Source organism: Camelus bactrianus, chromosome 1 (assembly GCF_048773025.1).
Source record: "Camelus bactrianus isolate YW-2024 breed Bactrian camel chromosome 1, ASM4877302v1, whole genome shotgun sequence".
Classification (NCBI taxonomy): Eukaryota; Metazoa; Chordata; class Mammalia; order Artiodactyla; family Camelidae; genus Camelus; species Camelus bactrianus.
The window spans coordinates 2,263,618-2,276,141 of NC_133539.1; the positions used below are offsets into that span (position 1 = coordinate 2,263,618).

At 47.1% G+C, this 12,524-nt stretch overlaps 1 protein-coding gene across 6 annotated transcripts in view; it reads left to right on the forward strand.

Moving 5' to 3' along the window:
* The window catches only part of HSF2BP (heat shock transcription factor 2 binding protein), a 65,102-nt gene that overhangs the window by 38,206 nt on the left and 14,372 nt on the right, over positions 1-12,524 (forward strand). For all 6 annotated transcript variants that reach the window (XM_074345407.1, XM_074345429.1, XM_074345346.1 and 3 more), the window contains one exon: positions 303-406. In XM_074345407.1, the coding sequence (XP_074201508.1) occupies positions 303-406 (104 nt within the window). The remainder of the gene's footprint in view (positions 1-302; positions 407-12,524) is intronic.

A 12,524-nucleotide genomic window follows, 5' to 3' on the forward strand; every position in this document is an offset into this window, starting at 1 on the left:
CTCAGTGCGATGGCTTTGAGGTTTCCCGTGCCTGCTTTGCACTCGTGTCTCTTGATTATGTGAGCTTAATCATGGTGTTATGTGGCATTATTGCTAGTGTCCCGTTTTCATGTAGCCTCACAGAAACAAGTAGCATCTCACATGCCTTCTGCTTGCTGTGCCTGTCTTCCAGACCACAGAGCTGGACGTGTGACGTGTGAGGACACCCCTGCGTATGCTAAGGCCACATGAGCCAGGAGATGTGTTTCGAGTGAAACGGTGGGGGCACCAGCATTTCAACACCGTTCTCTTTTGCGTTTCAGGTTAATGCTGATGTCCCTGTACAACGTGAGCATCAACCTGAAGGGCCTGAAGTACATCAGTGAGAGCCCAGGCTTCATCCCTCTGCTCTGGTGGCTGCTGAGTGGTAAGGAGGGGCCTCCCTGTGCCCTGGGCGCCCCGCGGGCGGCCTGTGCCCCTGCCCCACGGAGGCGGGAGGGAGGAGGCAGTGTTGGAAGCTAGGATTGATCTCCCCAAGGTGCTGTTATTTATTTTAAAAAAGAGGTTTCAAATGATGGAAAACTCACTGGCATGCTCAGTCATTCCTAGTTCTGCTTCTAAAGTGTTGCTTTCAACTTGGTTACGATTCTGCGACACAAAGCAAAATGATCTAGTAAGACAGCGAGTGGGTGGCCTTAGCCGCTCCCTTTCTCTGGGGTGAGCACAGCACTGCGTGTGTGGCCCACGGCTCAGAACCCCAGGTGAAGGGGACCCTGCAGCTCGGCAGTGTGGGGAAAAGGAGGGGCGTCTGAGGGAGAGTGCCGCCCTGAAGTCACGTGTGTTAGTGGGGGGGCTTTTGTTTTCTTTGGGATAGAAGCTGTCTTTACTGTTTCTCCTCCTCCTCTTCCTCACCGCCAGTGTAACCTCAATTTTTGTCCCAGTCTGTTCATCGTCACTTTTAGCACTATGTCTTCAGTAGGGGCATATTTCATTCAAGTGCGCGCAAAATTAACTTCCCTTGTTTTTTCATTATTCAGATCAATCTCTGTTTTTGAGCTTCAGTTCCATTTGGTGATAAATGCTTATTTTTTGTAACAGGTTTTTTTTAAATTGACATGCAATAAACTGCACACACTTAAGCAACAATTGATAAGTTTTGACGTAAGTGTACACCCATAAAATCATCACCGCAGTCAAGATGGTGAGTGTACCTGTCACTCCGAAGGTGCCCTGTGCTCCTTGGGTCCCTCCTTCCCGGCCCTCTGCTCCCCTCTTCCCAGAAAACCACTCATCTCCTTTCCGCACTGCAGGTTGATTTTCATCTTCTAAAAGCTCATATGAATGGAACTAGACATTCTGTGTTCTTTTTTGCCTAGCTGCTTTCACTCAGCAGAATTATTCTGAGGTCCGCCCATGCTGTGTGTGTTACCAGTTGGCGCCTCTTTATTGCTCAGTAGTATTCTGTGATGTGGATGTGCTGCAGCTGCTTTATGTCCTCGGCTGCTGCTGGACGTTTGGGTTGTTCCTGGGTTTTGGCTGTCATACATAAGCTGCTGTGAACATTCTTGTTTGTTCTGCATGGATGTATGCTTTCATTTCTCTGGGGTACACACCTAGGAGTGGGGTGGCTGGCTCGTATGAAACCGCCACCCTGTCTTGCGAAGCAGCCGTGCTGCTCTGCACCCCCCCGCCCCCGAGGTGGTTGGTGTGCTGGTTGTTGCCTATCCTCGTCAGTGCTCGGTGTGGTCGTTCTTTTCAATTGTAGATGTTCCAGGAAGAGTGTGACAAATCACTGTGGTCTTAATTTGCATTCATGTTACGACTAATAATGGTGAACATCTTTTCCTGTGTTTATTTGCCCACCCGTATATCTTCCGTGATTAAATGTCTGTTCATATCTTTTGCCCATTAAAAGCAAATCAGGTGGTTTCAGTTGAATGTTAAGAGTTCTGTGTGTTTCCTGCCGGCAAAGCCCTTGTCGGCGTGCAGTTTGCAGATACTTTCAGTCAGTTGCTTGTCTTTTCACTCTCTCAAGAGCATCTTTAAGAACAGAAGTTCTTAATTTTGATGAAGTTTATTTAATTGTTCTTTTTCTTCTATGAAACATGCTTTTGGTATAGAAATTTTTGCCAAACTCAGGGTCACACAGATTTTTAAAATGTGTTTTCTTCTATTATTTTTTTTTTCAAGTACTGTTAGTTACAGTGTGTCAGTTTCTGGTGTTCAGCACAATGTCACAGTCATGCAGATACATATGTATTTCGTTTTCATATTTTTTTCATTAGAGATTATTATAAGATACTGAGCATAGCTCCCTGTGCTGTATAGCAGAATCTTCTGTTAGTTTTATAGTTTTGCATGTTACATCTAGATCTGTGGTGCTTTTGAGTTAATATTTATGTATAATGAGAGGTACAACTCAAAGCTGGGTTTTTTTGCATCCGGCCGCCTAGTTGATCTACCAGCATCTGTCCTGAAGACCCTCCTTTCTCCCCCGAGTTGCCTTTGCACCTTTGTTGAAAATCACATGACATATGAGAAGGTGTAGTTGTGGACTCACTTCTGTTCCGTGGATCCATTTTTGTATATTTATGCCAACAACGCACTTTATAATAAATCTTAAAGTCACATAGTGGAAATCCTCCAACTTTGTTTTTTTTTTTTTTTCAAAGTTATTTTGACTGTTTTTAAGTCCTTTGCATTTCCATATAAATTTGAGGATTCTTTCTTACCCCCCCATATTTTGTTGGGATTTTTATTAGGATTGTGTTTAATTGACAGTTCATTTTGGGGAGAATTGACATTTTAGCAATATCACATCTTCTGATCAATGAAAAGCGTGTGTGTGTCCACTTATTTAGGTATTGTTGAGGGAGCAGAGGGGCTGGCCTCCTTTGTCTCTGGCTGTCTTTTCAAGGCTGCTTGTGTAGTGAACACCCATAGAAGTCAGAGATGTCGTCTGTGTCCACAACAGAGGGCGGGTCTGCTTGCTCTCACGCAGCAAGGACAGCGCTCCCCCTAGGGAGAAGGTCTGGCGGCACCGCTCGCACTGTGAGGGGCTGGGGCTCCCTTCTGTAACACAGCCCGCGGTGCGTGCCTGGTCCTGTGCGCTTGGATCTCATTGCACTGGCACGAGCCTGACCCTCTGGAATGGCTGTCGCCGTGAGGGGCACAGCCTGTGCTCGGACACAGGAGTCGCGTCTCTTCTGCCAGATCCGTGAGACTGTGGCGTGCTCTAGGGCGAACTCCAGACCTTCTGAAGTTGTGAGGGCAGGCTGGGGGTGGGGTTTGGGGTGCAGGATGACTCCTACCCACAGGGTTGGACACTTGACCACAGCCTTTTTCTCTTGAGAATGTGAACCAAGGGACCCATGGAATCAGAAGTGGGCCTTGGATTGAGGTACCTGTGCCGACTGGTTGTCACGGGTCACGTGCCAGCAGGCAATGCCCATTGGAGGGGGATGGGGACAGTAAGAGGGACAGAGCGATTCAGTGAGAGAGACCTGATGCTCTGAGCGCAGCTTCTGTCATAAGTGCTTTGCACATAGTCACAGATTTGTTTCTTTACATCTCTCACAAGGTGAACATCATGATTTATGTTTTATACATGAGGAAACTGAAGCACACAGAGGTGGAGTGAGCTCCTCTAGGTCCTGCAGCTCCGGGGTGGACGTCCTGGCCATCGGGCTCCAATTCCCGGCCCCCAGCCGCCCCCCCTCCCCCCGCTGCCCTGCAGGGGGGGAGCCTCGGTTCTGGGGACTTCTGCCCTTCCTGGGCGTGGCCCTGGGCTAGGTTCCTGAAAGCGTGCCCCTGTCGCTAGGCTCGCTCGCAGCCAGTGAGTGTTCAGCGCCTTCTGCCAGCTGTTCACTTTCTCAGAAAGAGACGGCCTGAGGCTGCGTGTGCTCTGGGGCCTTTTCTGGCCCTGGAACTCCAGACCTTGTCCAGGGCCGAGTGACAGGCCTTGTGAGTTTTGTTGTATTTTATGCGGCTCTCTGGGTTGCGAGCAGCCCGAGAGTCAGTTCCCAGCCCTCACCGAGAAGGTGCCCTTCCAGCAGGGTGGGCCGTTCCTGCTTAGCCTTTCGGTCCTGTACAGAGGGGTGTGTGTGTGTGTGTGTGTGCAGTGGCGTCAGGCTCTCTTGCTCGTGAAGACAGTTACTGGTTCCTCTGACACGGCGAGCACAGTCCAAAGCCCAGTAAATCTTTGTTTTCTTCCTTTTCTTGGTTTTTTTGTTTTTTGAAGTTTTCTTTTGAACTGTAGTTGATCTATAATGAATAAATCTTTTGAAAGTTCGTCTTACTTGCTGTCTTTAGAGTTATTTGTTGTCGTAGTCGAATAAAAACAAGGACTGTAAGGCCCAGGATGTGTGACCCCTGAGTTATGTGTGGAATTAGTTTACCTTAGAAATGGAAATTTGTCTTAGAATTTGGTGTGTATTTTAGGCAGATGAGTCTATAATTTATTACAGAAGAGGAAAATAAAACCCAGAGAGTTCCCTGAGAACCAATACATGCTTCCTGGTGCCTGGTGGTGGTGCGGCTGCAGAATCCTAGACGCCGCAACTGCTTCGGCCTAAAAGAGCGTGTTAGAGCTGGCTTGTTCTACCCATGTGCTTTTAGGTGGATCTGCTGTATGAAATATACTAGAAAATGAGAATCTCTGGTAATTTTTAAAAGATTAGGAAACAAAAGATTTCATTATTTCTTTTAATAATTGGTTCCTACGTTTATCAATTGTCCCACTAGGAAATTTGATGTGTTTTAAAGAACATGGACTTTGAACTCATTAGACTCATTGAAATGACAGCTTTTCTACTTGGGAACTTACCTTTTAGGATCCCTCTTTTCTGACCTGCAGAATGGGGATTTCTACCTCAAGGGTCTTTTTTTTTTTTTCCCCAAGGGTCTTAATGTGTATTAAAATGCAATAATGCCCAGACCAACACCTAACGTAGTAGGTGTTAAATAGGTGTTAGTGTCCCTTTTAATTTATAACCTAAATCTTTTTGCCACAATGAAAGCTCATTTCCTTTTAATTCGTTTGACCCGAAGGTGGCAAGTTGCTTTCAAGTATTCGGACTTCTTTGATCCAGAACACAGGACCAGTTGCTGTTAATCACCCCTGACTAAGTCATCTCATTTCCTTTAACCTCTGCCGGGTTTCATTTTCCTACCCTTTATTCAGCTGCACAGCTGGCTTGTTCCCAGGCTTTCTCCAGATTCTTTACATTCCTCTGCAGCTGCAGAACTGGCAGGAACTGTAGCAAATGGCTGATGAGGACAGAGCGTTGTGGGAGGATGACCGTGTGTTATGTAACTGTTCGTTCAAACTCGTGCTTTGCTCACATTTCTAACTTTTTAGTGCTGCACTTCCTACCTGTATTTACAATGTTGAATAGGGATGTAGGCATTTGCCTCCCATCTCACATTTATTTGGTTTGTTTAAGTAATATCAAACATTGAAGTTCTACCCAACTTGTATCTTTAGCCCAAACCTCTCTCCCAAACTCCGGACCAGGTGTCTGCCTGACGTTTCCACATGGAACCTCACGCACTCAGACTCAGCGTGTTTAGGCTGAGCTCCTCCCCTCCCCGCTAAGCTCTGCCCCGGCCTTTCCAGTCTTCGTTGTTTCCAGTTCCTCAGGCTTGTCAAGACCTTGGAGTGTCTCTTGTCTCCTTTCCTCTGACACCCACATGCAGTGTGTTAGGAAACTCTCAAATACCTCCATCATCTGCTTTCAGAATGGCTCTACTTCCCGGGTGTAGCCACAGTTTGACCATGACTTTATGACCTGGACTTGTGTCCCATCACCTGTTTAATGAACTTTGGTTGCCTCCTGCAGACCTTCTGATAGGCCATCCTTGCAGGCCAAGAATTGGGAGGCAAGGTTGTGGTGGAATAAGTCCCTGACCAACTCTCCTTACCGAAAATGGTCAAAATGTCAGTGAGATGTAAAAAGCGCTTTAAAAATGCTCCTCTGAGCTAGAAAAATAGGCATTATATTCAGGGCACAAAAGCCAAATCAAAGTGAGATGCCAGAGAGGTTAACAGAGACCTGAGCTAACGCCTGCTTTGGGGGCGTTTGTCAGAATGACCTTTAGTTTCCATGTCCTCACAGGGTGTGGGAACAGGAAACAAAGCCCAGGGCCCACCCTAAGTGAGTAGCCTGCTGTGGGACTCCCAGAGGTGTTCACCAGCATTGCAAGAGCAAACTGAGGACCCGCTCCCACCCTGGGAGACTACGGGGGGACTGCCTGCTTTGACCTCAGGGACTGCGCACAATGGGCGGACGTCTCTTCTGAGAGGAACCTAGGCTACAGTGGAGGAAAAATGTCCTCTGAGAATTAATCACCGTAGATGGGTTGTCACGCAGCTTTGAAGCCTCAGTTCAAACCATCCGGGTGGTCCCCACTTACAGAACAATGCACGTCCTTTCTGGAGGATTCTTTGACTTCCACCAAGTCCTTAAAGAATTCTTACAGGTAAAATTCCAAGAATCAGAGCTCACATATTAAAAATCACAAAAAGCACAGAAAGTATCATTAGTGAAATAATAAGTAACATAGATTTGTAGAAGATTTCAGATATAAGAATGATCAGGTTAATAGAAAATAAGTATGTTTAATATATTTAAACAAATAAAAAAAGGGATTAATATGTCAGTAAAGGGTAAGAATTATAGAAGTGACTGGGCAGATCAGAAAAAAGATCAAATAACATTTCTGGAAATGAACAATATAATGATCGCAATTATAAATTTACTTGAAAGCTTTAACAGCGTATTATACACAGTTAAAGAGATAATTAGATTGATGTAGACAGATCTGAAGAAATCATCCAGAATGAAGCACGGAGACAGATGGAAAGCAGGAGCAGGCACACAGGCCCGAGACGCAGCGGGGAGCCTGGGAATTGAGCATATGACCAGTCAGAGTTCTGGAAGGAGAGAGAGTGGAGCAGAGTGACATTGGGAGAAGTAATGCCTGAGAAGTTTCCCAAACTTGTTTGCACTTAATATGAGAAGTCTGCCTAATTGTAAGCAGCACAAATGAAGACATATCTACACTAAGACACATTGTGGTGAAATCTGCAGAGTGTGAGAGAAGGTCCTAGAGGCAGGCAGGCGGAAAGCAGCGTACCTGGGAGTTGGCCCCTGGACAGCGACAACGCGGTTTCTCAATCCCGAGAGAAGACACCTGTGAGCCCTTCCCCCAACAAGTGTCCTTCAGAACACGGGCGACATGAAGACGTTTCAGACGAACAAAAACTGAGAGTCTGTCACCCAGAGACCCCCCCTCAGCAGGAGATTCCAAAGGATGTGCTGCAGGAGGAGTTTAATCTCAGATGGAAGGGAGACGCGAGTAAGAATGGTGGTCAGAGAGGGAAGCAGAAGTATGGGTTACTCCGACACTGACTGTGGAAAGCAGACCACCGGGGGCCACAAGGGCAGAGTACCAGGAGCGGAGCAACAGTGCGTGCGCTGGGAACAGGTGGGCGGAGCCGCAGCTGTACCGGACCCGGCCTCTTTCCAGAGGGCAGAATAATGATTAATTTCAGACTTTGATAGTTAGTGTGCAAGTAACATGGAGAAAACAGAAATAGAACGTACACCTGCAATGCTAATATAGGGTGAAATGGAACGTGAGAAATAATTCAAAAGATGACAAGAAAGAAAAAAGAAAAAAATGAAAAGATATGCATAAGTTGAAATATATGTACAGTTAATTACAACTGTAAATAGACCAAGTGACCTAATTGAAAGATAGTTATGTCAGACTGGATTTAAAACAATCATCCGATTATGTTGTTTATAAGAGATTCATTTAAAACTGGATTATACATAAAGGTTGAGAATAAAAGGGAAACAGACTAGGTAGATTCTCATCACCAGATCCTGTGTCACCAGGGTGTAATAATTCTGAACGTATATATGCACTTCCTTAAAGTCTCAGAACAACTGAAAAGAGCATAAGAAAGAATTCACAAATCCCCCACAATCAGGGACATTTTAACACACTTCAGTCAATACTTGATAGCTAAAAAAGACTAAAGAATTGATAAGGATATGAATGGTTTGCCTCACTAGATGCTTGGGAGAATTTACAAAAGTGCCTGTTTTCCGGGTTTCAAAGCAAGTCTCAAATGTTAGATGATCAGAATCATATGGAATATCTTTGACTACAATACAGTGGAGCTGGAAATTAGTAACAAAAAGAGAATTAGCAAATCCCACATATAGAAATCAAATAACCCAGGAATAAAAGAAGAAATCATAATAGAAAGCTGATATTTTAAACTATATGATAAAATATTACATATCAAAAATGGTGCGTCTAAATCAGCATTTAGTAGAAAGTCTATTTAAAGAAGAAAGCAGAAAATGAGCTACACATCTACACAAGAACTTGAGAAGCTGAAACAACTCCAAGTACAACAAAGAAAACAAAGTAGAGATTAACAGACTTTTCTGGGCAGGTTCAATGGCAGATTTGAGCTGATAGGAGGAATCATCAAACTTAAGGCCAGATAAATAGTGATGATCCGGTCTGAAGAACAGAAACAAAAAAGAGCAAAGAAAAATGACGCTGGGAGACCCTGGGATGTCATCAAGCACATGGACATGAGTGGAGTGAGAGTCCCTGAGGGAGATGCTTGAGAGAAAGGGCAGAAAAAACATTTGAGAAAGTAACATCTGAAAGCAGTCTGACTTTGATGGAAAACAGTCCATACATCCAAGAAGTCACGTGAACTGCAAGTAGGGTTAGCACAAGGAGACCTTTACGTAGACACATGTAGACACATCATAGTCACAGTGTTAAAACTTAAGACCAAGAGAACGTCTCAGCATCAGCAACACACGTACAGGGGAACCACAGTGAGACGAAGAGCTCGCTGCTCTCCAGAAAGAGTGGCGCTAAAACAGAGGCGTGGTGTCTGCAGGTTCTGGAAGAAGAGACCGCCTGCCAGGCGTTCTGTGTCCAGCTAAACTGCTCTTCAAAATGAAGGCAAAATGCATTCCTGGATAAACAAAGACAGGTTTTATTGCTCACAGGCATTCTTTACAAGAGAGGAATCTCTTCATAAAATAATGCCATTTGCAGCAACATGGGTGGAACTGGAGATTGTCATTCTAAGTGAAGTAAACCAGAAATAGAAAGAAAAATACCATATGATATCGCTTTTATGTGGAATCTTTAAAAAAAGAGACAAATGAACTTATTTACAAAACAAACAGTCACAGACATAGAAAACAAGTTTATGGTTACTGGGGGTGAAGGGGGTGGGAAGGGATAAATTGGGAGTTCGAGATTTGCAGATACTAACTACTATATATAAAATAGATAAACAGCAAGTTCATACTGTATAGCACAGGGACTATATTCAATACCTTGTAGTAACTTATGGTAAAAAAGAATATGAAAACGAATATATGTGTGTTCATGTATGACTGAAGCATTATGCTGTGCACCAGAAATTGACACAACATTGTAAACTGACTGTACTTCAATAAAAATGTACATATACCAAAGAAAGAGAGAGAGAGAGAGAAAGAAAGAAAGAAAAGAAGAGAAGCTCTTAAAGCTGAGAGACGGTGAGCCCCGCACATCGCTGCGACCCCGAGGTGCTGGCAGAGGCTGCCCTGCTGGGTGCTGAGTGCAGTTCAGGTCGGGCCGGGGTTCCAGAGACGCTCTCCGATGAGACTGCCGTTGAAGAGTCTTGTGGTGGGAACGAGAGCTCTCACCCCACCTCGGTGCATATCCAGAAAGGACCGAGAAAGGGATCTTGAAGAGATGTTTGCACACCCACGTTTACGGCAGCATTAGTCACAACAGCCGAGATAAGGAAGCGGCCTCAACATCCATCAGTAGACGAGTGGCTAAGGAAGATGTGGTCTAGACGTGCAGTGGGATGTTCCAGCCTCAGGAGGGAAGGACACTGTGACATAGGCCGCAGCACGGTTTAGCCTTGAGGATGTTACGCCGAGTGAAGTGCGCCAGTCGCAGAGAGACACGCCACCCGAGCCCACTTAGCAGAGCTGTGTGCAGGGACCGGGCCGGTGGCCCCGGGCGCCCCGCGCTCTGCCGGCCGCGCCGTTCTGCCGCCTTTGCCAGCTCATCTCAGGTCACGCCGCTTGGTCATGCCTCTTGGGAGCTGCTTCTGCAGCTCCAGCCCACATCCAGTTCTCTCTCCTTTGCTTTCCTGTTTTACTTAGAGGCAAACTAATTTAACATTTTCTTGTTACCTCGTTTCATAACTGCCAGTCATCTCCAACTAGCCCGTCGTCTCTCTTCGGCAGGAACCAGATCCTAGGTGTCCTGAAGCTCCCGTTGGCAGGATCCTGCCTCTCGCAGGACATCCGCTGTGGCCCCATCTCCTTAGGGGCGGCTCTCCCGGGAGGGGCCGGCGCCGGGTCCCCCTCGGGCCGCGCAGCAGGCGGCTGGCCTTCCCTGTGCTCTTCACGGAACTGCGCGACTGGGGCTCCGAGGTGCTTCTGAGCCCCTAGCCCTGCACCCGGGCCTCGGGTCTCTCTGCTGCGGCCTGCAAGCAGGTGGTGGCTGCCTGCCTCTGACCCAGCGTCACCTCAGCACTCTGCCCGTTCTGGACGTACCTCAGGGTGACCCCAGCCTCGACTCAGTTGGGCCCCCATGTCAGCCTTTAGTGGCACAATGGGCTTGGGGCGAGGAAGGTCAGCCCTGGACTTGGTTTCTGCAGGGCTGCTGCTCTGGCTGGCTCGGCGTGTTCCTGCCAGCTTCCCTGCAGCAGGCCTTCGAAGGCCCTGCCCCTCGGGCAGCGCAGGCTGCGGCAGTCACAGCGGTGGTCTCCGGGCAGGCACGTGGTCTGGGCCGGGCCAGCGGTGTCTCTAGGAGTGTTCTGGCTGGAACTGCTGAGGACTAGTGTCCCCACCTGGGCCGGGGAGCTGCTCGGGGTGGCCGCAGAGCTGCCCGTGGCTGGCTGCCTGGCCAGCTCAGGTGCTGACGCAGGAGAAACAGAAAGCTGGCTTCACCATGCCCTTTCCAGAGCTTGGTTATTTAGCTTTTTCTCAAATTTTGAGTTACTCTAGCATCGTCTATGAAGAGCAATTCTTGTTTTTCTAGCCTTAGTTTACGCACCTTTTTCTTTTCAGTTAGGGCAGTGGGCCTCCCTCCCCTCCCTCACATCGGCGATGTCACTTTCTCTTTTCCATGGCACCAGCCGCCTTCTGACGTACTGGGTGATCCCTCTGGTGCTCGTTGTCTGTGCCACGCTGGAGTGAGAGCGCCAAGAGGCAGGCATCTTTGTTTGGCTCACGGATGATCCCAGGCACCGGTGACACAGGAGGTGCTCAAAACACGTTTCCGGTGAGTGAATGAAAGACGTCAGTGTATGCCGCTGTGCGTCCTCTCACACGGAGATGAAAATCCCTTCTTTGGAATTCGGTATGTCACGGAGGATGCTTGGCATTGGGTTGTGTGTATTTGGTGCCGTGCACAGGGGAAGGCTGAGGTTTGGATACTGGTGGAGCTCAGTGCATGCCTTCGGCGCTCCTGTCGGCCCAAACGTGTCCTGCAGGGGGCGTGGTTCTGGTGAGCTTCATCCTGATTACACGAACAAGGATGCTGACTGTGTGGTCAAAAAGCAAAATGTTTAAGGTCTTTATTTACAGAGATTTTCAACATAAATGTTTTACTGAATTGGTTAAATATTTCTCCTACTTTTGCATTAGCCCAGTGTTGAGGCTGTTAGTGCAACAGATGTGGAATTTGTCTTTAAAAACAAAAACAAAAAAACCCTCTCAAACACTATTGACCTGAGAGTTGTTGGACCTGAGAAGGTCCAGCAGGACAAGTCAGCCTTCCTGCAGGGGACTGGGAGCTTGTTCTCTTGGACTAGTCACACCTCACACAACAGTCTAAACAAGAAACAGTCTAAATGTTTGATTTTCAGCTGTTGATAGAATTGAGTGGTCAAATGACTATTTCATATCTTGAAGGACGGCAGAGCACATTTGACTTACATATGTCAAATCCGGCAAGCTGGGAACAACTGAAAGTTTACTGTAGTCTGATCGAGGTGTAACAACTCGTAGCCACAATTTAGAAAGGGGAGCTCGTTTAACATGGAAAGATGAGTTTGGTGTGTGAGACGTGCTCAGTTTGAGGTAACGATAAAATACATATATCCGAATGGAACTGTCTAAGAAATCACTGGAGCTGAGAAACATGGAGTTCATATGATAAGCCAGAGGCATGGGCTGGGAGTTGTTCTTGGAGACGTAGCAAAGCGCATGACTTGGGGGTGGAGGTGGCCGTGCAGCTGGGCTGGCTCTCCCAGGGCGGCGGGGAGGAGGCCTGAGCCCCGAGGAGGGGTCTCCAGGAGCCTGGAGTCAGGAGAGGCTGGCCAGGCAGAGAGCATGGGCCCAGCCCCTCTCGGGTGGTTCCTAGTGTTTGTCTCTGGGTGAGTCCCTTAAATTACATGATAATCAGGCTTGTCATCCACAAAATAGAACTACAAATGTTCTTTCTTCCTGCCTCAAAGGGTGGCTGTGAGAATTTAGTGGAACAATAAA